Source organism: Daucus carota, chromosome 3, assembly GCF_001625215.2.
Source record: "Daucus carota subsp. sativus chromosome 3, DH1 v3.0, whole genome shotgun sequence".
Taxonomy (NCBI): domain Eukaryota; kingdom Viridiplantae; phylum Streptophyta; class Magnoliopsida; order Apiales; family Apiaceae; genus Daucus; species Daucus carota.
In genome coordinates, this window is record NC_030383.2 from 64,160,821 (window position 1) to 64,186,393 (window position 25,573).

General features: G+C 32.7%; 3 protein-coding genes across 3 annotated transcripts; 2 read left to right on the plus strand and 1 right to left on the minus strand.

The window, feature by feature from the left end:
* The first annotated feature begins 10,155 nt into the window (after positions 1–10,155).
* On the plus strand, positions 10,156–12,645 carry LOC108215318 (U-box domain-containing protein 9). Its single transcript, XM_017387766.2, has 2 exons — positions 10,156–10,613; positions 11,330–12,645. The coding sequence occupies exons 1-2, from the start codon at positions 10,281–10,283 to the stop codon at positions 12,413–12,415; spliced, it is 1,419 nt and encodes a 472-aa protein (XP_017243255.1). The 5' UTR covers positions 10,156–10,280; the 3' UTR covers positions 12,416–12,645.
* Positions 12,646–14,915: 2,270 nt separating this feature from the next.
* LOC108210879 (E3 ubiquitin-protein ligase CHIP) lies at positions 14,916–20,906 on the minus strand. The gene is made up of 8 exons (XM_017382332.2): positions 20,580–20,906; positions 20,379–20,446; positions 20,220–20,283; positions 16,467–16,538; positions 15,848–15,981; positions 15,556–15,709; positions 15,330–15,440; positions 14,916–15,252 (listed from the first exon to the last, which is right to left on the minus strand). Exons 1-8 carry the CDS (start codon positions 20,685–20,687, stop codon positions 15,127–15,129), a joined length of 837 nt encoding a protein of 278 aa, XP_017237821.1. The 5' UTR covers positions 20,688–20,906; the 3' UTR covers positions 14,916–15,126.
* A 2,287-nt stretch (positions 20,907–23,193) lies between these two features.
* LOC108211586 (serine/threonine-protein kinase OXI1) lies at positions 23,194–24,872 on the plus strand. The gene is made up of 2 exons (XM_017383224.2): positions 23,194–23,698; positions 23,872–24,872. Exons 1-2 carry the CDS (start codon positions 23,313–23,315, stop codon positions 24,674–24,676), a joined length of 1,191 nt encoding a protein of 396 aa, XP_017238713.1. The 5' UTR covers positions 23,194–23,312; the 3' UTR covers positions 24,677–24,872.
* The last annotated feature ends 701 nt before the right edge of the window (positions 24,873–25,573 follow it).

Consider the following 25,573-nt stretch of genomic DNA (forward strand, 5'->3'; position numbering starts at 1 on the left):
TAAAGTGGACAGATAAATAGGGACGGAGGGAGTATCTTATTTCGATATTGAACTTTTCGATGATTAAAAAGATTACTCCCTCCGTCCCCTTTTATATGTTCTCATTTGACTTTTGACCAGTCAAATTGACCAAATTTTGACTAAACATTACAAATTATCTCTTCATTATTTTCGAAATCTGAAAGTTGCATATTAAAATAAACTAAATATACTTTCTAATGCTATAATTTTTATTATTTTTTGAATTATATGATATATGTAAAATTTCAATCAAAATATAATCAATTTGACTGGTCAAAAGTCAAACTGGAACATGTAAAAAAGAACGGAAAGAGTACTATATAAGTAATGAGATTTTTCTACATCCTGGAAAACGCACAAAATTTTGTTTCTCGAGATTGAGAAAATTTCATTAAAACAAGATTAGATATAGAAGAAGCAATTGCCGTTTTAGTACAATAAAAGTATTAAATCAAATATAGAATCTAATTCACTTGAAGTTGTAAAATATCAAAAATATTATTCTTAAAACTGTGATTTATAGTAAATTAATGTTTTATGATTATGCTTTTTTCTGGATCCAAAGTATATTTCATTTTGTTAATTATTATATTTTTTATAATTCTTATAAGATAAAAAGGTTATAGTTGAAGACATTCTTTCTTCTCGTACTCAACAATTACGTGTTGCCATGTAGATTTTTTAGTTGTTGGATGAATATTGAGTGATCAGAATTTTAACTTTGTCGTTAGATGTGTAACATGATTATTTGTCCATTCATCAATTTTTTTTGATTAGATGATCGTAAGAACTATTTTATCCGCATAATTTATACCGCTTTTAAATTCTGAATGTGCACCCATTCAGCGGTTAAAAAGCATAAAATATTATAAAAAAATATAATTTGGACTGTCATCTCTCTTAATATCGGCCCAATGAATTTTAATCTACTGAATATGTTTTCTGTGCCATTGGGCCAGAACAATACTATATTCGGCTTGTAAAATGCTGTAATAGGGTCATAGATTTGCAGTCCTGGGCCCAATAGTTTTCGTAATAGCATAATACGAATAATTATGCAAAAAAAATTATTTTTTATTTTTTTTATTTTTGTCATAAGACTTTTGAATTGTACCGAAATATAATACCGAAAGAATCGGAAGAACTTCTTTCATACATGGAAAACTTTCATATTTAACCAGAGAGCATGTCGAAATGTCTCATTAGAAATTAGATAAAAATTTATAATGTCTGAAAAAAACTCTCTAAAGAAAAACAAAATCCGCGGAACTAAGAAGAAAGGAGAACTTTCATTCAAAAAAGTCGATTTACCAAAAATCGTGCAGAGATGGTATCGAAAGTTTAATTAATAAAACTTTAATAACTGAGAAGAAAACCCAAATGAATCCGTCATTGGTATATTATTTTATATAATGATTTCTATAAACTTGCACTGTATTTTTCAGTATTTGCATAAAAAACCCAACAATATCGAAAAATTAGAATATAAACAAATGTCAAAGACAACAATATAAATTAGTGTTAATTATTTTCACATATTCGGTGACACCTCTTCAGTGTTTTGAAAAACACATTAAGCGGCGGAAATAGGATAAAAACGTTTCGATTAGAGTTAAATTTGGTTAAAAACGTTTTTGGGATTAAGCGGGTCAAAACCCGCTTAAGCGCATAAGACTTCTCGCTCGCAAAAGAAGCAGCGCCGAAAACATAAAGTGTATATTACAATGTTTTTACACCTGCTGAGAGAAAAAAAAAAAAAGAAAACAAGCAAGCATGAGTACATCTGGACTTTGTGAACAAAGATGTTGCCGGTAAATTTTATTATAATATATGAATATATTTTTTATGAAAAATCAATATATTATATAAATATATATATCTATATATAATTCGATTAATAATCCGCTTTTAAAAACCGCTTAAACGCTTAAGCGTCAGAAGTTCATTTCACCGCCTAGGTTCGATTTGTGCTTTTCACAACAATGCACCTTTTTGTCTCGGCTACAAAATAACCATAATTTTTTACTTTATTTTCGAAATTTAACATTCATTAGCATTTTTATTTTTTGACAGTGACATTCCTTGAATTGAATCGCAGCTGGATGAATAAATTATAGTACAGAGTTTTTGGAATCAATGATTGGCGGTGGGTAAAGATGGCCATGAGGAGAATAACAAGTGTGATTTGTCCGTGTTGCAAAAAGACAAGAGAGAACGTAAATTATATATTATCCACATGATTTTTAAGGTGTCGTTGTTTTGTAGGTCTCTGTTTTTTTATGGATACCTTCTCCTGTTTCTGGTGTAAAATATTTCTAGCAGAAATGGACTGGTGTCCAATAACATCTTCATTTTAAGTGAAATCACAGATGTAGATTAATTATTCATCGACACAAATTTGGTTTGAAATAAAATATTGACAATATAAGTGAAGTTTTGGCCCTATCTGGCACGGTTAGCAGATTTAATCCGTTATTATAATTAGCCGATTGAATTGACATTTCTATATGAAACTGTTTGTTCAATAATTGTTGAATTAGTTTTTTAATTCTTTTTTGACAAATATGACTTATAAGTATCTGTTCTACGAAACTCTCGTGGTGAGCCAGGGGACCTGGGATGACGGAAGATAACCTCTTAACCTCTGTTCTACAAATAAGCGGTTTTTTCTTCGCAAACTACAAATGACATTATCCATCGCGTTAATTTATCTATTTTTAAAGTTTAGGAGACCTGCTTTGTTAACAATTTTTAAGCCAAAAACAGTTCTGCGAGATAAATGTTTCAAATAATTTTACTTCAGTAAAAAATAAATGCCGGTGGCGGTGACTATATATTCGTTAGAGTGAGCGAATATCCAGTCGAAAAACGAGAGCTGAAGACGTATATAGTTAACACTTGACAGCTACTCCATTGTGAGATTAAGAGGGGTGTATTGGATTGGGATTTTAAAGCATTTTTTTGCATTCATGAAATACGAGGTTATTCGATTGGGATTGTTTGAAATCCATTAAAATCTTGAGGTATTCAATTGGGATTTTAAACTATGCTACAAAATCTAGTGGTATTCAATTGGGATTTTAAATTATGCTTTAAAATCCGATGGTATTCAATTGGGATTGTTTAAAATCCATTTAAATCTGATGGTATTCAAATGCTGATGGATTTTATTTCATTTCATAAAATGATGGATTTTGTGGCATTTTTCAGTGTATTTTAAGTTTTTTGAAATCCCACCAAATTCAATGGGATTTTGAAGCATTGTACCTAAATCCTATCAACTCTGCGACATTTCATCAAGAATCCGCAAAAAATCAAAATTCCATACAATCCATTAAAATCCATGGACTAAAAACAATGCATTAAAATCCCAATCGAATATACCCATGTAAGACCTAGTCAAGACTAAAGAATGTCCATGTTCTACCAAATAAAATGGTGTTTACAAATCTGGCCTACCAATCACTAATTTTCAATACATGACATTTAATTTATCAGCTACATCATGAGATGTTGGGAATCATGGACAGCTAGTTATAATTAGATCTCGGATATATCTTCTCTGTACTTAACTTTCTTCCCCATTTCCAAGTCAAACCAGTCAATTTGCTCCTTTGAAAGAGGCAATCAAACCAACAATTCACTGCTATAAAAATATAAACCAATTTCATGTGGTGTGCCATTAGCGCACACTAGTCAGAGCATCTCCAAATGTCTAAATCCCTTGACTAAAAGGTGAGTTGGCTTACTTAAAATAAAAAAATTTAGCCAACAGCTCCAAAAACTCAACTCCAACCATGCTCACCTGTTGTCTATAAATTTAGCCAACCCCCTATGGATGGCTAAATTTGTCGAACCTCTACAGGTCTGTAAGAAAATCTGTAGGAAGATTGTACATCATTTATTACCATATTGAACTGATATATTCTATTTTAACAATTTAAAATATTAATAACATACTATTTTTAAATTATAGCCAACCAATATAGCCAATACCATTGAAGCAAAATGTCTTACAAGTTCAGCAAATTTTACATAATGTTTTACAGGTCCAATTTAGCTAACGATTATAGCCAACGCCGTTGGAGATGCTCTCACTAATTCCCACAAAAATACTAAATCTTAATAGCTCTTGCATTCACACCAATTTCACCGATAAAAAATAATTATTTTTTATAAAAATTGGTGTTTGTTGTGTGCTTTTGAGCACACATTATAATGATAATAATCAGCAGGGGAGATATATCAGATAAGACCGACTGAATAGGGAGAAACAAATTGGCAGGTGATATTTGAGTGATTAGGTTTATACACATTTTTTATTTATATTGTCATCCAATATTTTTGTGCTTATTAATCAACTTGGATTCTTTTATTATTTATAAAGAGAAATGAATCTCAAACTGTGAGTACGTGACGGCATCACAGTATTATTAGTGCCTCCTGTTTATACGTTTTAATAAACGAATTTTCTATGGTGTGCCTATGGGCACACAATAGTCAATAACTCTCATGAAGATATGATTTTGATTGGTGGATAGATAATAAATGTTATTGACCCCATGCATTTATATCAAGTCCACCAACCAAATGAAGCCATTTTCATAAGAGTTGATGCTTATTGTATGCCCTTAGGCATTAGAAAGACCGTTTAATAAATTGCATATGGAGGATTGAGCCGATTTGTGTGGTATTCCCTGAATTTAACAACTTCACGGGTATTATGTCGATTCTCTTTCTCAAATTTAATGACAACCATATATTCCCTCTTTTATGATTATTTTTTCCGCATACAAATATTTCAATCATATAATGTATCTATATATAAAACGAAATTCTAATATTATAATTTTAACATACAATCATTATTGCAGGAACTAAAAAAAAATCCAGACTAATCGACTGACTTCACGATTCAGGATTCATTGAGATTTGTTTTATAATTCAGGAAATTTTAATTAAGTGTAACCGAGAAATTAGCTTAATATTTTTTAGATATTAATATAAATTAATCAGAATTTCTTAAAAAGTCGACGATTTTTAGAATAAATTGATTATTATGACAAACATGAATTTAATCGATCAATAGATCATAAAATTCTTAAATGAACGTTCAAGACTAGTCATGATCGTTTTAATAATCGATAAAACTCATATTTTAACTATCACTAAAGAATAATCATGATCAATAAAATTCATATTTCCTTTAATACATGAAAAGCACAAGTTACTATTAGATCCTGTTACTATTCTAGCCTAAATTTGTCATATATTTTAAAATGGAAAGCATCTCCCACCATAGAAATCCTGAAACCTTAGTTGGCATATAAAATATAAAAATGATAACTAACGCTTTCGAAAAAACGACACTTCAACTATAGACACTTCTTGTCTATAATTATAACCAACTTTCTATGGATGAATATATTTGTCGATCCATTGCAGTTCTGTAAAAAATCTGTAAGAATATCACACATCACTTGTTATCATATTAAAGTAATAGATTCTATTTATAACAATCTAAAATATTATTAACATACTACTTTTAAATTATAGTCAACCAATATAATCAATCCTATCGAATAAAAAAGTTTTACTGCTTCTGAAAATTTTACATAATATCCTGTAGATCCAATTTAATCAATCATTATAATCAACCAAGTATGTTCCTATAAGGATTTAACGAGAATTCAGCCGGCTACTTGACAATCATGCAAAATATTTTACTTCTCATCCGATCAATATGAAGATCCTAAGCTTCAAAAATGTATATATGATAATTGTGAAAAATATATCGAACTCTTAGAAAAATACTTACAATCTGACGATAGCAATTATAAATTCTTTTACCACAAAAGCCTCAATAGAAGTAGAATACACGTAAGATATTTATTTTATGGCTCACCTTTACCAAACAAGAAGAAACTAACAAAACGATGCATCAGAGAAGTTGTTTTATTTTACTTTTTGAATGGGCACAATTAGTTATTTGAATAATGAAAAACTTGTTAAATATATACACTTGTTAAAATAGAAAACTGTCAGTGACTGATTATGATTTTTAAACCAACCTCATTAATTAATCATGATTTCTTATCTAAATATGGTCCTAACTACAGTCTACAGTTAATTTGCTAAAATTAGTTGATATCCAAAAGAAGAAGACAAATAAACACGAGGAAAGTGATTGAGCAATATCCTCTTCAAATGTAAGAACAATTCAACAGTTATGTGAACGTAAACATCGATCTTGAAACTTTGAATAGGGTTTACCGATGTTTAGTAATTTTGATAGTTGAAAATCCTAGCATTATTGGATATTATGCACTAAATAATCAAGATATTTGTATAAAGGAGAAGCGAGGGCGGGTAGGTGGCGCTTCTCAGATATCTCTATTTTATTTTTCTAATTTTCTGAAATTTTTGAATGAAAAATATCAAAAATAAAAATTACTTTTTTTAATTTTGGATATATTTGAAGCAACTTTCAGAACTACCTTTTTTAAAATATCAAAAATAAAATCTATCTACTTTTTCAGTATTAAGATTATTGGAAGAAAATTTCAAATTATAATTTTAATTTAAAAAATATCGAAAATAAAAATTATCTTTTTAGTTTCGGATATATTGGAAAAAAAATTCAAAACTATCTTTTTTAATATATCAAAAATAAAAACTACCTACCTTAATTAATATCAAATCAGAATTTAAAACTTCTTTTTAATTATCTTAATACCGAAAAAGGCTTAATTTCTTCCAAGACGATGATCATATTTTTGAAAAATGTGTATATAAAAAACAGAAAATTTATATGATATGTCGGTCTTCTCGAAAATCAACCCCTATAAATTGAAGTCATGTATCATAAAATTTAACATAAACAAATTTTTTTTGCCTATTTATTTTCTCATTTAATGCAATAATGACTTGCACTATGGTAACTAGATGCTTTGAATAGCCATAGAGATGGAGTTTGTCTAATGTAGGAGTCGACAAATCCAAACACGGGAGAAAAATACAATCTTGACATGATATTGATAAATGAAAAAGTCAATAAATTAATTATTAATGATATATGTTTGTTGATTATTCTATAATATTTGTTTTGTTCGTCGAACATGTGTATTGTTGTTAATTTTTATATGGTTTACTTTGTACACAGAAAAATATTATTCATGCAACACTACCACAATATCTGTTTACTCGGTTCAAGCACCTTTTAAGTGAAAGTTGTTTATACAGTATTAAAAAATAAAATTTTTTGCAAGTAATGGTAATTATAAACCGATATCTCATGAATTTAAATTGATGTTTCTGCGGACAATCAATCCAAAAAATTGGAGGAAGGAGTCATTAATATACCCATGCATGGATTTGAGTTCATACGTCCCGACATGATTAATGTTCATCGATATGTTTTTCCCATACAAAATATTAATATATATGTGTGTACTTACAAAATTTTAAACTCCATGTTTTATATATAATATTATTTTGATCTCTATTTATATAGATGTTATTGGTTGTTTGACATATTTGGTGACATCAAAACCGTCAGTGACGGCTAGAAAAATAGAGATCGAAGAATCATGAAAGATTAATAAGTTCTTAAAACATCGGATATATCTGATTTAAATCGATGTTCATGACAATGTTAGTGATGAACATGATTAATTATTCTATAAATATTAATTTTGAATCATTAATATAATTTTTATGGACCACTGCAAATTTATTTTATTAAGTATTAATTTTGAATCTTTACTATAATTTTTATCGGCCGCCGCAACGTACTGTTTCTCAACCAGTTTATAAATAAAGGGATAATTAATTTATACGTCCTTGAAATTTGGTCCATTTTTGATTCGCATCCTTGAACTAAGTTTGTCAATTTATGCATCCTCAAACTTTGTAAATTTCCAATTCAGGTCCCTCCGTCAGTTTTTGACTAACAGAAGTTAGTAATTAGGGTTTTGAATTTGGGGGTTTTCGACTCGTTAATGGATTGTTGAAATTGATGGTATGGGAAGTTTCGGGAGGTCAAACCGAAGAGATTCATGTAGGTTTCAATGGCGGAGGATTGCCGGAATCAATGGTCATTTTCCGGCCGGCGGAGACATTGCCACCATTCCGGCAATCCTCCATCATTGAAACCTACATTAATCTGTTCGGTTTGATCTCCCGAAACTTCCCATACCATCAATTTCATCAATCCATGAACGAATCGAAAACCCTCAAATTAAAAACCCTAATTGACTAACTTCCGTTAGTCAAAAACTGACGGAAGGACCTTAATTGGAAATTTACAAAGTTTGAGGATGCATAAATTGACAAACTTAGTTCAAGGATGCGAATCAAAAATGGACCAAAGTTCAAGGACGTATAAATTAATTATAAATAATGAAACAAAAGTGTGACTTTATTTAAAATAAATAATTATATATATATATATATAAATTACTTATAAGTTTTAAGTGAAAGAATAATTCTTCCCCAAATAATTTCATTCCCAGATTAGGCAATCCGATGAAAGAATGATGTAGAGTATAAAGTGGGGGCATAAATTCTTAACAAAACACTAATAAAAGGCAGAATAGCATTATCCCTGCCGACACAAAATGAATCAATACCATCTGCAGCACAATTTAGCCTTTAAATTTTGTTAATAATTTTGTAAAACAACTTTAGCAGGGGATTAAAGCTTAAACGTCAGGCAATTTGTTTTGTACCGGAAGTTTCGACATAAGCTGATACTCTCATAGTGGTTTTAGCTTTAATCTTTGTTGACTTTCAAAATTCCACTTCCAAAACCATCAAACCTTGGTTCCTCTATTCGTATTTACCGCTAATTAAGCCAATTAAATCTACGAGTAAGGAATGATACTCCCTCCGTTTTTCTTAGAAGTTTGACTTTTGACTTGTAAGTTTTTGATCTTATAATTAAGATTACTACTCCCTCTGTCTCATTTTAATTGTTTTTGACTTTTTTACACGTATTTTAAGGCGTTAAAAAATTCATATCTAAACATAGCTATTCTTTATAAAATTTATATCAAATAAAAGTTTAGAATCTAAACTTTTATTTGATATAAGAACTGAACTTTTTCATTAAGTGTAATTATTATTTTTTTTACTTCTCAATATACGTGTTAAAAAATCAAACATCAGTTAAAATGAGGGAGTATTATTTTAGAGTATTTTTCTTGAATGAAAGTATATAATTAATATTATAATCTAAAAAAAAGAGTTTAAATATAATAATTTAGCAGTCAAAAAATATTGAAGTGTATGTCAAAAAATCAAACGACTAATATTTCAAAACAGAGAAAGTAATCGAGCCGAACCTTCGGTGCTTGATTAAATAAAACAACTTTGAACAACTAATTCAATAAATTAATTATATTTGAATACTTGGTATCATTAATCAAGTTTCAACTTATATCAAATAATTTTAATCAATTTTTCATTCAAAATCCGTCCTCGTATTACATTAATCCAATTGATTTATCATTTAAAATTCATATGACCTTTACGAAATAAACTACCCCTTAATAAATTTTATAACATTTCTTGAAATCTCATAAATTCATATTTAATGGAGCATGAATGTTACTGCATCAAGAATACATCTCCTGAATTAAATAATTATTTCCTTTCAGTTTTCTGATGGAGTGGCAATTAATTCGTAAGATCCTGCAGTATCTCATAAATTAATCTAGCAACTACTTGCTTATCCATAAGAATATCACTGGATCTTGTTAAAAATCTCAATATTACCCACGATTTTAATATAAAATCTTCAATATACTTTTTTATTCTACCATCGGTTACACCCAAAGAACATAGATGCATAATATTTTGTATCATTCGACTTTTAACACATTTTTTTAATTTAATATTTTGAAAGTATAATAAAAATTATAATTTTATATTTTAAATAATAAAATTAAAATTACCAGAAATTAATTAATATAGTTTTCAGGAAAATTGTGAATTTTAAATATCCCAAATAAAACGATTTGTATAAATACCAGAAATTGTGTTATTAATTTAACTTTGATTAAATATATTTATTAAAATTCAATTTCAACAGTATAAATGCGCGTAGAAAGTGGCAGCTGTGTAGCCCAGGGATTCCGTGATAGCGTCCACACGGGACCACCCTAGGACCCCACTGTTTTCCACATAAACACTCACCTATACATACACCTATGCTTACAGAATTTATTTAATTTATTAGCTCTTTGATTTCCTTGGAGATGGCTAAAGGGGTTTTCGAGGATGATCCAAGCATGCTTACAAAAGCAGCAGAGTTGAAAAAGGAGTTGCAGAGGCTTGTGAAAGCTGTGGTTGAAGAAGATGATGAGGTGTTCAGTTTGGAAGCTATTGATCAGGCTAATCAGATGCTGTGTGCATTGAAAGAGATGAAATTGAGAAGATCTTTGAGTTTTAATCTGGCCCATCAAGAGAATGAGAGTGGAAATGATGGGAATGAGGGAAAGGATGAGTCTTTGTGGGGTTTGCCTCAAGAATTTAGGTGTCCAATTTCGAAGAAGCTCATGGGTGATCCTGTTATTGTGGCTACTGGACAGGTTAGTGTGTTTTTTGATGTGGGTTTGTTGAGTTTTGGTTGAATTTGTAGTGTGTGACTGTGTTTCTTTTGGTGGGATTGATTGATAAAGTTTGGATTTTTATTTGGTTTCTAGTGTGTGACTGTGTGTTTTTGGTGGATTTGATTGGTAAAGTTGGGATTTTTATTGGGTTTTTTGTGTGCGACTGTCTTTTGGGGGGATTTGATTGATAAACTTTGGAATTTTATTGGGTTTTATGTGTTTTCTGGTGTTAAATTGTGATTGAATCTGTATGGTGGTGGTTGGCAGAGCTGAAGTTCTGTAATGTTGGCTGTTCTTTTCATGATTTAGGTAATTTGCTTTTTATCCTGGTGTCTTTGTGAATTGTGATTGAAGGTTGATGAAATGCTGTTGAAGATGATTATAAATTTGCTGCATATGGTTGACAATGTTTTATGTTATCAGAATTTCACTTGTGATTTATTGTAGTTTGTGGGATTTTGATGAACTTTCTGATTCAAGAGAAGAATTTCGTCCGAAGCCTCAGTGTGAATTGCAAGAATTTGAGTCCGATTCTGTGATATATGTTGTCTGTTGATGCAGTCTGGAAATCTGCATTGATGTTCCTTCATTTTGATCTTAATTGTTTTTCTGTTACTAGTTAGGGGTGTTTTGTTTATGAGATCGACCATTAACGTTGGTTGATTTTAACTCATTTTAGTTTGTTTGATTTGCAGACGTATGATAGACCTTTTATCCAAAAATGGTTAAAATCCGGTAATAGGACATGCCCTCAAACTCAACAAGTCCTTAGTCACACTATTCTTACCCCGAACAACTTAATTCGGGATATGATAGTAAAATGGTGCAAGAGCCGTGGTGTTCAGTTGCCAGACTCTAACCAAGACTCTGATGAGGATGGATTAACGAAATCAGATCGAGATCTTTTCATCTCTTTGCTTGAGAAGTTGTCATCATCATTGTCTGATCAAAAGAAAGCTGCTAGGGAATTGCGGTTGTTGACCAAGAGAACACCCTCATTCCGTGCACTTTTTGGTGAATCTGTTGATGCAATACCTCAATTACTGAATCCCCTGTCCCAAAACAAATCGAAAAGTGAAAACCACCTTGATCTTCAAGAAGACTTAATTACCACAGTTTTGAATCTTTCTATCCATGACAACAACAAGAAGATAGTTGCAGAAACACCAATGGTTATCCCTCTCCTCTTGGATGCTTTGAGATCAGGAACAATTGAAACAAGGAGCAATGCAGCTGCAGCTCTTTTTACATTATCAGCACTTGACTCTAATAAAGCGCTTATTGGAAAATCTGGTGCTCTTAAACCACTTATCCATCTTTTAGAAGATGGCCACCCGCTAGCTATGAAGGACGTTGCTTCAGCTATCTTTAATCTCTGTATCCTTCATGAAAATAAGTTGAGGGCCGTCAGGGACGGTGCAGTGAGAGTGATCCTTGAAAAACTCTTAAATAGAGTACGTGTTGATGAGTTATTAGCCATTCTTGCTATGCTATCAACTAATCAAAGGGCTGTCGAGGAAATAGGAGAACTTGAGGGCGTTTCATGCCTGCTTAGTATTATTAGAGAGAATTCATGTCCTCGGAACACAGAAAACTGCGTAGCGATACTTCATACGATATGTTTCAGTGACAGGACCAAGTGGAGGGAAATACGGGAGGAAGAAAATAAACACAGTACAATATCTCAGGTTGCTCAAAATGGCACCTCCAGGGCCAAGAGGAAGGCTAGTGGCATTCTTGAGAGAATAAATAGAGCTATGAATATCACACATACTGCTTGATAGTTACATCAGTTTTGTCAACACCAACATCTGTAAATTGTACATTGCACCGCTGTTGTTTGGATCCGGGTATCGTTCTCAGCTTAAAATTTTGTAAATTGTGTTTTCTTGAGTTCTTTCGATTTCAGATTGATAAAGTCATAGTCACTGTAAATAAGTCCCATGAAGAATGGAAGCTTCATCTATAAGATTGGTTGTCCTCTATAATATATTATCCAATAATTCATGCACATGGCTTTTCTTTACTACATTACTTGATCAATATTTGACTGTATATCAATGAATAGATTAAAAATAAGAATCATTTTTTCAGTACTTGTTTATCCACTGATCCTGCACATGGATCACTTGGTAGATTTGATGCCACAACTCCAGTTGAAATACCAATAAACAAAACTCTTAACTTGTCTGCAGACCAATTTTTCTTTCTTTCAAGTTTCTCATCTGTCACATTCCACATGGCTAATGGCTTGCATGCTTTAGGTATTTCTTAAAATTTTACTAGAAGTAGAAGAGCTGGCACTGCATTTTGGGTTTTTCTTACTTAGATATTGGTCCCATTTGAGCAAAAAGCCAAGGAATTGTTACCCACTATGAATTATTCAATGGTGATAATGGAAATGAATGGCTTAGGATTTAGGTATGGAAGACAATGGGGGAAATTTAGCCTTTTTGAATAGTACTAGAAATGTGGTCCATCCAAAAATGTCACCCATCACTTTTTTGATCAAGTAGTCTATTAAAACTCTTGCTACCCCAGCACCAAATTCTGTCACCACCATCCATGGTTCTCCATCCTATGTGATTAGATATGATCATTATTTGCAACAAGCTTGACTCTTGCAACCTAGTTCAATGAATTCTTGTTTGCATGACCTAGTTGCCTGCGTAGCAGTAATTATGCGTACATGAAAGCGATGTAGGCCGAATTATTGTTGAGTCTGGGCGTGATTGTTGGTTAGTATATGGAGTATAAAGTATAGAAAGATTTGAATTTTAAGCTGTGATTTTTTCCGTCTAAACTCTGAAATCCTCAGTTGGCGGATCTAGTAAGGGTCCGGTATGCTGTGATTTAGTTCTTTCTTGGAAGCCTTACTGTAACATCATCTACGTGTTCTTTCCGTCTAAACTAAATTTCATATATATTATTACGTAACAGATGATGTTACAGTAACATAACACGTAGCAGAAAAGAAAGGCACATTATAATTGTCCACCGAAACTTAAAGGTTTTGAAGTGATGCTTCACCGGAGAGGAGTGATTGAGATTTCAAATCGATGTCAATTTGTGTTCCTTGTTTATGATTCTGATTCTCTGAAATACACTCTCTTCGTCCACACACGTAGACCCGAGGAATCTGTGCATGCTGGACAGTGCAGTACTGTTTGATATGGACTGGAGTCATACGTGCCCATTGTAGTTCTGGTATACCCTTTTTTAGATGTTGAAGTTTTGTCACAATGTGTATGTACACTAGTAGCTCTGTTTTTTCTTTTAAGTTTTACTTCAGCATTTGGCACCTTGTTCTCCTGCTGCTGCTGGAATTGATTCTCGATAACGTGTTAGGATTCAAAACAACGTTCTAAAAATCGGTAATTAATTACAATTAATCACTGATTAATTCATGTTCCGCAGCTTGTCAACTAATTAAATCTCCGATTATCTAATTAATTATCAGAATGATGTCCAATGTATTCAATTAATCTCCTGATTAATCCGTGTTCCGTGTCTTCACCGATCAAGTCCGATTTCCGTTTTTTACAACGGAACAGTGTTTGGAACAGGTAATCAATGGATTTTTTTAAATGAAATTAGAAAGAAAAAAAAGAGAGTATTTATAAAAATAAATGAATGAAAATTATTCTACTAACCGAGAATCCTATCTCATTGTAAGTATTATTGAACCAGAATTCAATGATTCATAAACTCCCAAGTTAAATTAAACTAGGATCCAAGGAGATTTTCTTTATACACTAGATAGTTTTCTTATACAGTATTTGTTACCCATCAGCAAGTAGAACAACGAAAATAAGTTAACCAGAAATTGATAAAAGCAGTAACCAGCATTACTGATCTGCATTAAAATATACAGTAATTCTCAACTTTCTATATTTTCTTCCGGCCAGATTCATCATCAGATGAAAATGTGTGGGCAAAGACTGGGCCAATTTAATTTGCCAACTCTACTTTCTACATAAATTTGTTTCCAGAGAAAAAGCTCCTGTTCAGCTGGTGATTATAAGCTGTACCAGTATGTTTCTGGCTCAGCTTGACGAGAAAGCTTTGTGCAACCAGTATGATTTTTCGATACCTAGAAAAGCATTTTCCGATCTCAACAACATGCGACCAGTTTACAGAAAAGCAAAGAATCAGATTCTTCTAGTGAAAGATTATGTCTTGTTCTGCAACACTGAATGCATTTTCTCTGCTTATTATTGATCCTTTATCAAAATAATCGTTCCCTTGATCACGCCTATCAATAATCTTTAAGATTCAAAATAAAAAAGATGGGAGTCCAATTCTCCTCCAGAAAAAATATTTACCATGAGAATTTGGGTCTATGCAACTAACAGTAATATTCAACATTACATTTTGCTAAGCCCCTGTGCTCCAAAGAGACAGGCCACACAAAAATGTTTACATCTGCATGCACACACTTCTGTTCATAAAGAATATTATAAACTCAACTACATGTTGCATGATATAATTTCTAACCCATCTTGTAAGCCCAGCCATGCTTCTGCAAAAAAGCTTGCACCGCTTCTTTCACCGCTAAATTTGGTACTAACTGGTGTTGATGAAGTGGTTTGCGCGTGATTGGATCAAACTCGCCCACCTAGTTAGAGATAGTAATGGGATCAAACATAACACCCAATGAAAATGAATCCCTGGAATATAAGATAGAAATTTCACCTTTTTAAGATGATCAAGAATCACTGAGCGCTCATATGTAACCCCGCTGGGAGTAATGACTGGATCACGGAAGATATCAAGCGTAATTTTACAGCATAGATAATCTGGCACCTGGAGTCCCAATCACAGCCTTCGATAAGTATAACGTATTCTTTATTTTTTGCTTTAGACAGTATTCATATACAACAAGAGGAAAGGTTGAGCTTATGGAAATGTCATTGCTCACCTCCGTTGGCGTATCTGCTTCAGAAGCTATAGCAAATACTTGTTCAAGACCATCCAATTGCTTGGAATAGTCGTCATTAATATCATCTACAAATCCTTCCATTTCAGAATATTTGCGATCGTGTTTCTCCTTCAAAGCAGACTGACAAGCTTCTCTGTGAAAACCAAACAAAGATATAAGATGAAGGAAATACCTCCTCCTAAATTCGTAACTGAAAAATATAAAACCTTCATAGAATTAGTTTGAGCATGAATCAGCGAAGCCAACAAATTATTTGGAAAAGAGCACATACTTCAAGCTTTGCAGCTCCCATGACCGTTTAGTTGATGCATGCTCCCACTCTAGATATCTTGCTTTAGCAAGCTCTTGCCACACTTCTTCCACTATGTAACTCTTTGGGTTTGCTCCTCTACCAAGATCCAATGCCTAATGTGATTTTTGATCGCAAAAGTTAAGCTTTAAGTATGATAACAAACTCTTTTGTGTCACCAAATTGAAATAAAACTTTTTTGCGTACTTCATTTAATATGTAATTTAGCCTCTATGAAAAGGAAAGCAAACTAGTATCACAGCCACATGATAGATCCCATTATAATAGGCATTATGTTGTTGTTCCACACAATTTCAGCTTTTAAGTAACCATATTTCTAAACCAAGGCATATAACTCCAAGAATTTGCAAAATTTTATAGCTGTGTAATATGAAGAACCATCTAAATCACTTTTGCACAGTTTACTTGTATAGTTGTTCACCAATTAGTGCAAAAGCCTATGCAAATTTAAAAACTCCAAAATTCATCTTTCGAATTTCTACAAATGGTGACATAGTAACTATATACAATCCTAATGATAAAAATGAAAACTTAAACAATGACGACCTATATGATACGAGAAAAACAGGGAAGTTCATACTTTTTCCAATTCCTTAACTCCATCTGCATATTGTTCCCTCTGTAGCAATGCAAGTCCAAGCATATAATGAGCCTGCATAGCAAGTCACGAGTAATTAGTTGAATAAGTAAAACCAGAAACTCGTCGACTAGTTGTGAACTTGTGATCAACAATAACTGACACATGCTTATGCTAAATTGCAGTTTAAGGCATACGGCATAGAGTCATAGACACAAGAATATAATTAACTCTATACACTATGACACTGCAGGAGTATCTGTAGTTTGCAGCACTTAAGCCCCCAAACTTCAAAATTGCATAGCCAATTAGCCAGGCTATTTAGGTCAAAATTGCACGTGGGAAGCAACACATAGTGAAAACATATTATATGTCAGATAGTATGTACTAGATACTTTATTAGAAGATTATAAGGCACAAGACGGTAGTGTGCAAAGAGGGGCAGCAAGTCAGCAACACTTCACACTTCCCGAACACTATAATAAAAAGACCATCAGATATTATGAATGCTATGTCAACACTAGTAAGAGACAGAATTGAAATACTCCAGTAGTCACGCAAAGTGAAACAGTTGCTTATGTATTTAATGGTTATGGTAATATAAAATGATGATAAACTAAGGGAGAGGCGCTAGTACTTAAACTTATTTTTCTAGCCGTGGTAAAGACCTAAGTCATCAACATCTTCAAACTAGTGAGACGACAGAGTTTGATACTGCAATTTTAATTGCCTTGACAACATAGGTCAAAGCAATTACACATACAATTAAACAACACAAACATGGAAAATGTGAAGATTCAACTAAAAACAAACTATATTTGGTAAAAAAATGTATTGGCCTTGTTCTAATTTCCTTCCAGATTTAATATCATAGATTATTAATGTGATGGTCAAAGTGCCCAATTGTTGTCTACTAGCAAATATGTTCAATCCTTATAACAAATATTTTCAATAAAAACATGGGTTGGCTTTCGTACACAAGAACCATTACCTTTAGACCCTGCTGAGTACTAATGTGGAGTCTTGTTCATGAAGTGCTATTTTCAGTTAATGTTTATGCTACCTCATGACAAAATTTACTTTTTTGTCCATTTTATTTTAGTAATAAGCCCCACCCCCACAAACACAGAAAATGGCACACTAAATCATAAAGGGCCCAACATAGTCCATGAAACCATATTAAGTATGAAATGATTACAAATTATTTATAATCGAGATATTAGATTCTCCAGCAAACAAACACAGGTTGTGCGTGCGTTTTCACCATTCTAGCTGCTACAGCTAGATCAAGGAATAAGGGGAAAACTGTATTGTTTACTATAACATTTTGTATATTAAAATGCATAAACACGTGTAAGATGGAAGTGTACAATACTCCTATACCACATAATAATTACGAGGCTAACATCCTCTTTTCTTCAGCAATATACTTGTAACATTACAAGTACTAAATAGTGCTATAAAAGTTATGTGTCATTCACGAAGCTCTGAAAGAAACTAATAAACTGACCAAACTGCTATAAAGCGATCTGTCTAATCGATGAGACAAAAATGCTTGGGTAGAGGTCTTTAACTTAATTCACTTGATTTTCAATTTAAACAGATTCTTAAAAATTGAAAATCACTCAGGCTTTTAAAGCCACTCATTCATATTGTATGGAAAAAGGTTGGCAAATGCTATGCTCTGATATGCACTACTACTACATTAGGATTTAAACTAACTTACTACTAAAAGGTGAGATTCTAGCTGAAGTATACATAAGTTTCATCATCTCAATTTAAGAATAAACCCCTAACACTGGGGAGCTCATTACTTTATCAAGTGCCCATGGTGAAGATTGTACAAAACCAGCCTTATTAAAGCCTAAAGCAATAGGAGATAGTGTAAAAGGATAAATGTTACATTCCACAGAAGTGAGGGGCCGCATCTGCAGATACTAAGAATCCTAGCATTGAAGGTTATATATAAATGTAGAAAGTTGTTCGGCACAAATCCACGAAAATCCTTGTGAGGCTTGATTTATCAGTAAATCCCTTATCCGATATATTAAAGAGCTATACAAATCTCTTCACTTGATGACTTGAAATTTCAGACTTTCACATTCACATTTAAGACAAAACTTCTCTTTTAGAATGACAGATGGGCAAGTCGGGCAAGATTCAACTTTCGGTTCATTATTGTTAAGCCAGCTACCGGACACTCCTATAGATCTGGGCAGTCTGTTAAAAGGGCCCATTTACTACACTAGTCATTTATTCCTTAAAATAATTATGCACAGCACCACTCGCATACCTTTGACAGCTTTAAATATAGCATATTTAATTCTCCTTCTAAAAATTTTAGAATTATGGGCTCTTTAATATTCAACAACCCTCGTTCGCCTTTGTTTTCCTTTTTAAGGAAATTTACCCTGAATTCTGAATGTATATTAACAAAGTGCGGGAGAAACAATTAATGGATGTTTTGTAATTTAGTTCCCTTAGAATTTTGACGTTACAGAAGAATTTTCTTTAAAATTGCTATATATAGGAGAATATAATTCGGACTATCATCTTCTTTATTATAAATTTAAAGGACTACTATCCCAGAGATCTAAATTTTGATTATTTTCCTAGTTCAGTTCCAGGGGATTACAATACATAGTTAGAGCAAGTATTACAATCCCATGAAAAAGAATTAAAAAGATAGTGGAAATTAATTTATATGGGATAATAGTCCTTTAATTTAGACAAAACTATGTGATATTCCAGGGACGGTAAACCCTTGAAACAAACATGGTCAAAATTTGCGACAAGTAAATACTAAACATAGCATGGCAGCTGAATACTTGGGTCACAAATTTCCTGCTTTCATTGAAGAAAAAATTGACAACTCACATCTAAAGTAGCTGGAACCTGCAGCATACGCTGTCAACCTGTCGTCATACTTGAGCAAAAAAATTGCCATTTAGGCTATGTTGCTCTACTCTTCTATTTAGGTAGTCGTACCTGTGTCGCGGCGTCCGACACTTGGACACTCGGACAGGACACTTATTCCGTGTCGGATCCCTTGACTGAAATCTGGACACTTTGACCAACTAAAAGACCACATATAAGCTGAATATACAATGCAAACCAGAAAAAAAGACAAAAATAAAGAAGTAAAAACATAAAACAAGTAGAGAAGATCCCTAATTTGTAAAATTCCTCACAAACTTGTGGTTGATCAGAGAATGATAGTTATTTTATGATAAGGTATCTACTTTTCATGCTTGTTTATTAATGTATTATGCCGTGTCCCTGTACCCGTGTCCAAAAAATAAGACAATGTCCCCGTGTCCCCAATTTTAAGATTCTTCGAGTCCGACACTCGGATACGTGTTGTGTCTGACATTTCGTACCCGAGTCACAGTAACATTGCATTTAGGTATACATTCCCGCTAAATTTTATAGCATAACAAGAAACGCATATAAAATCCACATGACCTCTTTCAGAAATGAGCTGACAGTAAAATAGTCTAGTACATCGGCCATTGCAAACTAACAAAAACCTGAAGTTGTGTCAATGACAAAGCATTCATCAAGCTTCAATAACCTCTTTTCTGTTAGAAGATGATCACCGATAAACAAATCATGATTGCATCAGAAAATCAGTCCACATTTTCAATTCTATTAATAGAAAACAAAACACACATAGCACAACAAAATACTAATAAAAAGTAACACAAGAACAATACGATGGACAAATTAATTGAAGCAATGCGGTTTGAGTCTGACCTTGACCGAAGAATGATCGAGTTGGACGGCTCTCCTGCAATCCTCCTCGACTCGAATCCAATCACTACAAAATGCACCATAAAATTACTCAACAAATGACAAGTCATTAAACAACACAACAAACATAAACACAATTAATAGAGGAGAGAGCAAGCTTACTTGCGCTTTCGATGACATAAGGCACGGTTAGTCCAATAAATCGGAACATTCGGACACAAAGTAATTGCCTAAACAACACAACAAAACAGAACATCAACCAATGAGTCAACCGAACTAAACTATTACTATTAAGACAAGATTATTAAACAATTATTAAGCATAAATGAGGATTAGATGAATAAAGAAGTGAATAAGATGGACCTCGGTGTAAGCGTCGATGGCAGCAGACAACTTATTCTTAGCGAAGTAAGAGTTGCCATCTTGTCGAAGTTGTTCGGCCTGTTTGGTAGGAGGAGCGGTGGGGCCCATTTGATGTCTTGTTTCGGCTTAGGATTAAAATTAAATCCCTAAAATGAAATTCCAGATTGTATGTATATACTCTGCGTGACCTGGATGTTTAAGAAAGCGAGAAGAAGATGAAGATGATGAAGAAGAAAGGTATGTTTGATTTTCAGTATTAAGTTTCGCGGTCAGTCAACATCTATACGATATTCATTTTAGTTCTGGTTTTTTTTTTTGAGAAACTTCATTTTAGTTCTGGTTAATTCCAAGTTTTGTAGTGTGACCGGAAATTAGTTAATAAATATTTTTTTCACAATTACTGGTAATAATCTAATTTAAAATATACATGTGTTAAATTATGTCTTTCTTTATTCGGTAAAAATTTATATGTATGTTATAACTTAGAACAATAACTAAATATATCATTGTTTTCAAAGAAATAACTAAATATATTACTGAAACATAAGACAAGATTAATTCGAGTAAAAAATATTAGAAACATACATGTAATTTAAAACGGGTGATGGAATAACAATATGAGATATATATCATTTCAAAAAAAAAAAACAATATGAGATGTATGGCATGCATATGGTATCTATATTTATCATTTTTTAGTTCAATTTATATAAGTATTTATCAAACCTTCAAAAGTTTCATGACATCTTTTTTTTACTAGCTGATGTCGACGTTTCGTCGATTTTCATCAGTGAAAAATTACTAATCAATTATTTTTTATTCTTATATTTTCAATAATACTCCTTTTAGTTAAGGAATTCTATCTCTCTATATTATATTATTTGTTTGATAAAAAATTTTACGGGTGAGTTTTGTTACCAATTTATTTAAATTTTGTTTATTTTTTTTTATAGAAGAGTTTGGTATGTTTTGATGTAATTTAATGTTCAGCATGTGAAAAATTTTGAATTTTCAAATTTATGATTTAATAATAAAAATTTATATGAAACTGCAACTGCGGTTGATAGTTGATATTGACTGTGATGAACCTCCTCCATATACATATATCAACTTAAACAAATCATTTGATCGTGACTTCATAAGGAATTTATTTATGCTCTACTCGATTTTTCAAATACCGTGTAATTTTTTCAACAAAATAAAATTTGTTGACAAACATGAATTTAAAATAACATGGGCACCAAGGGTAATAAAATATGTTACAGTTCCAAATAATTTTTTGATGAAAAATGTATTAACTTATAGAATAATTTTGATTCCAGTTTAAATTTTTTTGTTATTATTATTTTAAATAATATATATTATCGATGAAAAATATTTTAATTAGGACTGAGACGTAGAATTAAACGAATATCTTGTTATAAATTATTAGAACGTGCAAAAATAATATTTTAAGGAGGAAAATGTGGAAAACAGCATGTTCGCGGACGTGGTGGGTTGGAGTGGAAGGTTCTGGATCGGCAGGCTAATAGTCATCAGCAATTCATTGGCGACAAATCTTCTTAGAGCTCACGGCTGGGGTTTCACATTTTCATTCTTTGACTCGACTTACCAGCCCACATGCTTTTTGTTTGGGTCAGGCCTGTTGATGATTATTGGATTCATTTAACCCAGTAAGGACTAATGAGAATAGGCTTACATGAGCTTGGGTACAAAGCCCTAAAAAATGTTCGAAAGTACCTCAATTATCGTGTCGCCGATGCGTCTCTTGGATAATTATTTAAAATAATAGTATAATATATTAAATATTATAATAATTATTATTTATATGTATTTTCTATTTATATTTTACAAATACTTCGTATCTTTCGTGTATTTCGTGTATCCAAAATGAAAACCCATGTCCGACACGAAATCTATTGTATAATTTTTTTATTTTTTTTTTTTAGCGTAGGAATCCGCAGCCGCTACCGTTCGGGTGCAGCCGCTATCGTGTAATTTCGTGTTCGTGTATATTTGTGTTTCGTGTATCAAAAATCAAAACCTATATCCATTTATTTCGTTTCGTCTTAGCGTGTTACGTGCCAAATTGTCGGGTATACATGGAAGACACCGTTATTCTTGAATATACCCGTATTAACTATTAAGGCAAAATTTTGCTAAATTGGAAAAGAATTCTAAATTGATTAAAAATAATTCGCATAAAAAGTGTAATATTCTACAGTAATTAACTGATGAAAACAGCAAATAATACAAGCTTTTCTACTATGAACATTAATCGTATCAACAAAAAATTTCAATTTTGCCAAGTCATCTCTGCTAGATCTTTCTAAAGTTTTGATTTTTTGATTCGAAATACAATTTTAGAATTCCGCGTTGAATTTCTAGTAATTGCCTGCAGAATTAATTAGTAGCAGTTTCAAATGAAACAACGTCTTCTATAAAATCTTATATATATTATTTTCTAGTAAAAGTAGAGCAGGCTAAGGAAAAGAAAATAGAATAAGATATCCAGGTTCGTGGAAGGGATCTAAAATCCCGCACATTTTGGCAACACACAGTACATTCCCCCATTTACTTCACGAGAGAATACAACTACACTACTTAAAAAAGGTGAGTCAATAAACGCGTGCCTCCCAATTTGTTTGGCCAACACTCAAAACACTTGTTATATAAACCACAACACACAGCCATCACATAGCTCAACAAACTATTTCTCGCATCATTTCCAGCATGACACAAGAAGATGAACCACATGGCGAAGAAATTCAAACTCTGCACCTCAACGACTTGAAGGCGCTCTCGGTGCTCGGCCGAGGCGGCAAAGGCGTGGTGTTTTTAGTCCAGACCAAATCAGCTAGCCAGGAGCTGTTTGCGCTCAAAGTTGTCTCCAGATCTTCGATTGAGAAGAGGAGGAACGGGGATGGCAGCGAGTACAAGCGTGTTTGTTTCGAACAGGAGGTTTTGAGGCGCCTGCGACATCCGTTATTGCCTAAACTCCGCGGAGTCTTGTGGACTGAGAACATCCTTGGATATGCTATTGATTATTGTCCCGGAGGTGATCTGCATTCTCTTCGAATGAAATTGTCCGAAAAAATGTTCTCCGATGATGTTATCAGGTACTTCCTCTATCCCATTCAATTCTATACATTTTCATTTCACTGTACTTTATCGTTCTTGTAAAATATAATTCTATCCTAGTCATGAGACGGAGGGAGTATGTCATAGTTCAGTCTTATTTTAAATCAAACTCATATTTGTTTTTAATTTATTTGCTGTTTTGTGTTATCAGATTCTACGCGGCTGAATTGGTACTGGCATTGGAGTATCTCCACGGATTAGGCATCGTTTACAGAGATTTAAAGCCGGACAACGTGATGATCCAAGAAAACGGCCACTTAATGCTTGTCGATTTCGATCTCTCAACTAAGCTCTCCGCCAAGCCTCAGGAGCCTCGAGTCAACTTAGTACAGAAAACAAATGTCAAAAAGAAGAAATCATTCTACAAACGACGTTCAAACTCAGGTGTTTCACCCGATAACACAATGGAATCGAATGAAACCGTCGAGTCAGACTCGACGGTTTCGAAATCAAAATCATTTGTCGGAACGGATGAGTACATGCCGCCCGAAATGATCCAAGGCAAGGGCCACGATTTCGCGGTGGACTCGTGGTGCTTGGGAGTGATGCTATATGAAATGTTGTACGGTTCGACTCCGTTCAAGGGAATAAATCGAAAGGAAACGTATTATCGTATTTTAGCAAAATCTCCGGACTTAGTCGGTGAAATGACACCGTTGAGAGATTTGATCGGGAAATTGCTCGAAAAGGACCCGAAACAGAGGATCTCGATTCAAAAAATCAAGGCTCACGAATTTTTCGTGGGAGTTGATTGGAGTCTTGTCCTGGACGTTACGAGACCACCTTTTATTCCAGTGGAGCCATGTGTTAAGCCTAAGGACATGGATGGAAATAATGGAATTGATGTGGAATTATTTGTCCGGGGAGTGTTTAAAGTTGATGGGGAGAAGGAAAAAGAGTTTGGTGAGTTCAAGAATGAGCTTCCTAACGAATCTAACCATTTTTTGGTTTTTTAATTTATATTTTGAGCATTTAATTTAATTAAAGTATATGGAAAAAGTAGGTGAAGTCTGAGAGGAGGCCCCTTTTTCTTATTTTAACAAGCGGAAAATGTATCTACGAATCTACGTGAAGAGATGTAGATTTGTTAATTTTAATAATACTAATATTACGTAAATCAATACATCATGTGTGATAGTATCTGTTGAAATACGTGCATACAGATTTCATGTTGTTTGTTTGTTTGTTTTGTTTAATGTGAAAAATAGTGTTCGTAAGCAATGACGTAGGCAAATGCAAAGTAAAATTCACGGGCCTGTTCAATGTTTGAGCGGTCAGGTTGAAAGAAATATATTTTGACATAAAGTCATTTTAACTGCATTTTCTGTTAAGTTGGGATTCATATTTTATACTCCCTCCGTCCCAAAAAGATTGACATGCTTTGACTTTCACGGAGATTAAGAAAAAGGTAGTAAAAGAAATTAAAATGGTTGAAAAGTTGGTAAAGTGATGGGACCCATCAAAATTTTAATAATAGATTTGAGATAGTGGAGGAAAGTAGTGGGTGTAATAGTGTTTATATTATTATAGAATAGAGATAATGGAAGAAGTAGTGGGTGTAATAGTGAAAAGTAGTGTTCAAAAATAGTAAGTGTAATAGGTTCATTCTTTTTGGGACGTCCCAAAAAGGAATAAGTGTCAATTAAAATGGGACGGAGGGAGTAATGATTAGCTATTTGACGTTGTGTGTTTAAAAATAAAATTATTAAATTCTAGTTGTATAACAGCATTCTAATTTTTACGTGATATTTTTTTATAACCTAATAAAGTCGAACTCATGACCTGAAACAACATGGGGTGAATTTTTAATTACATGTTATCTAATTGTGCTCGGTAAAATTTAATGTTTAATT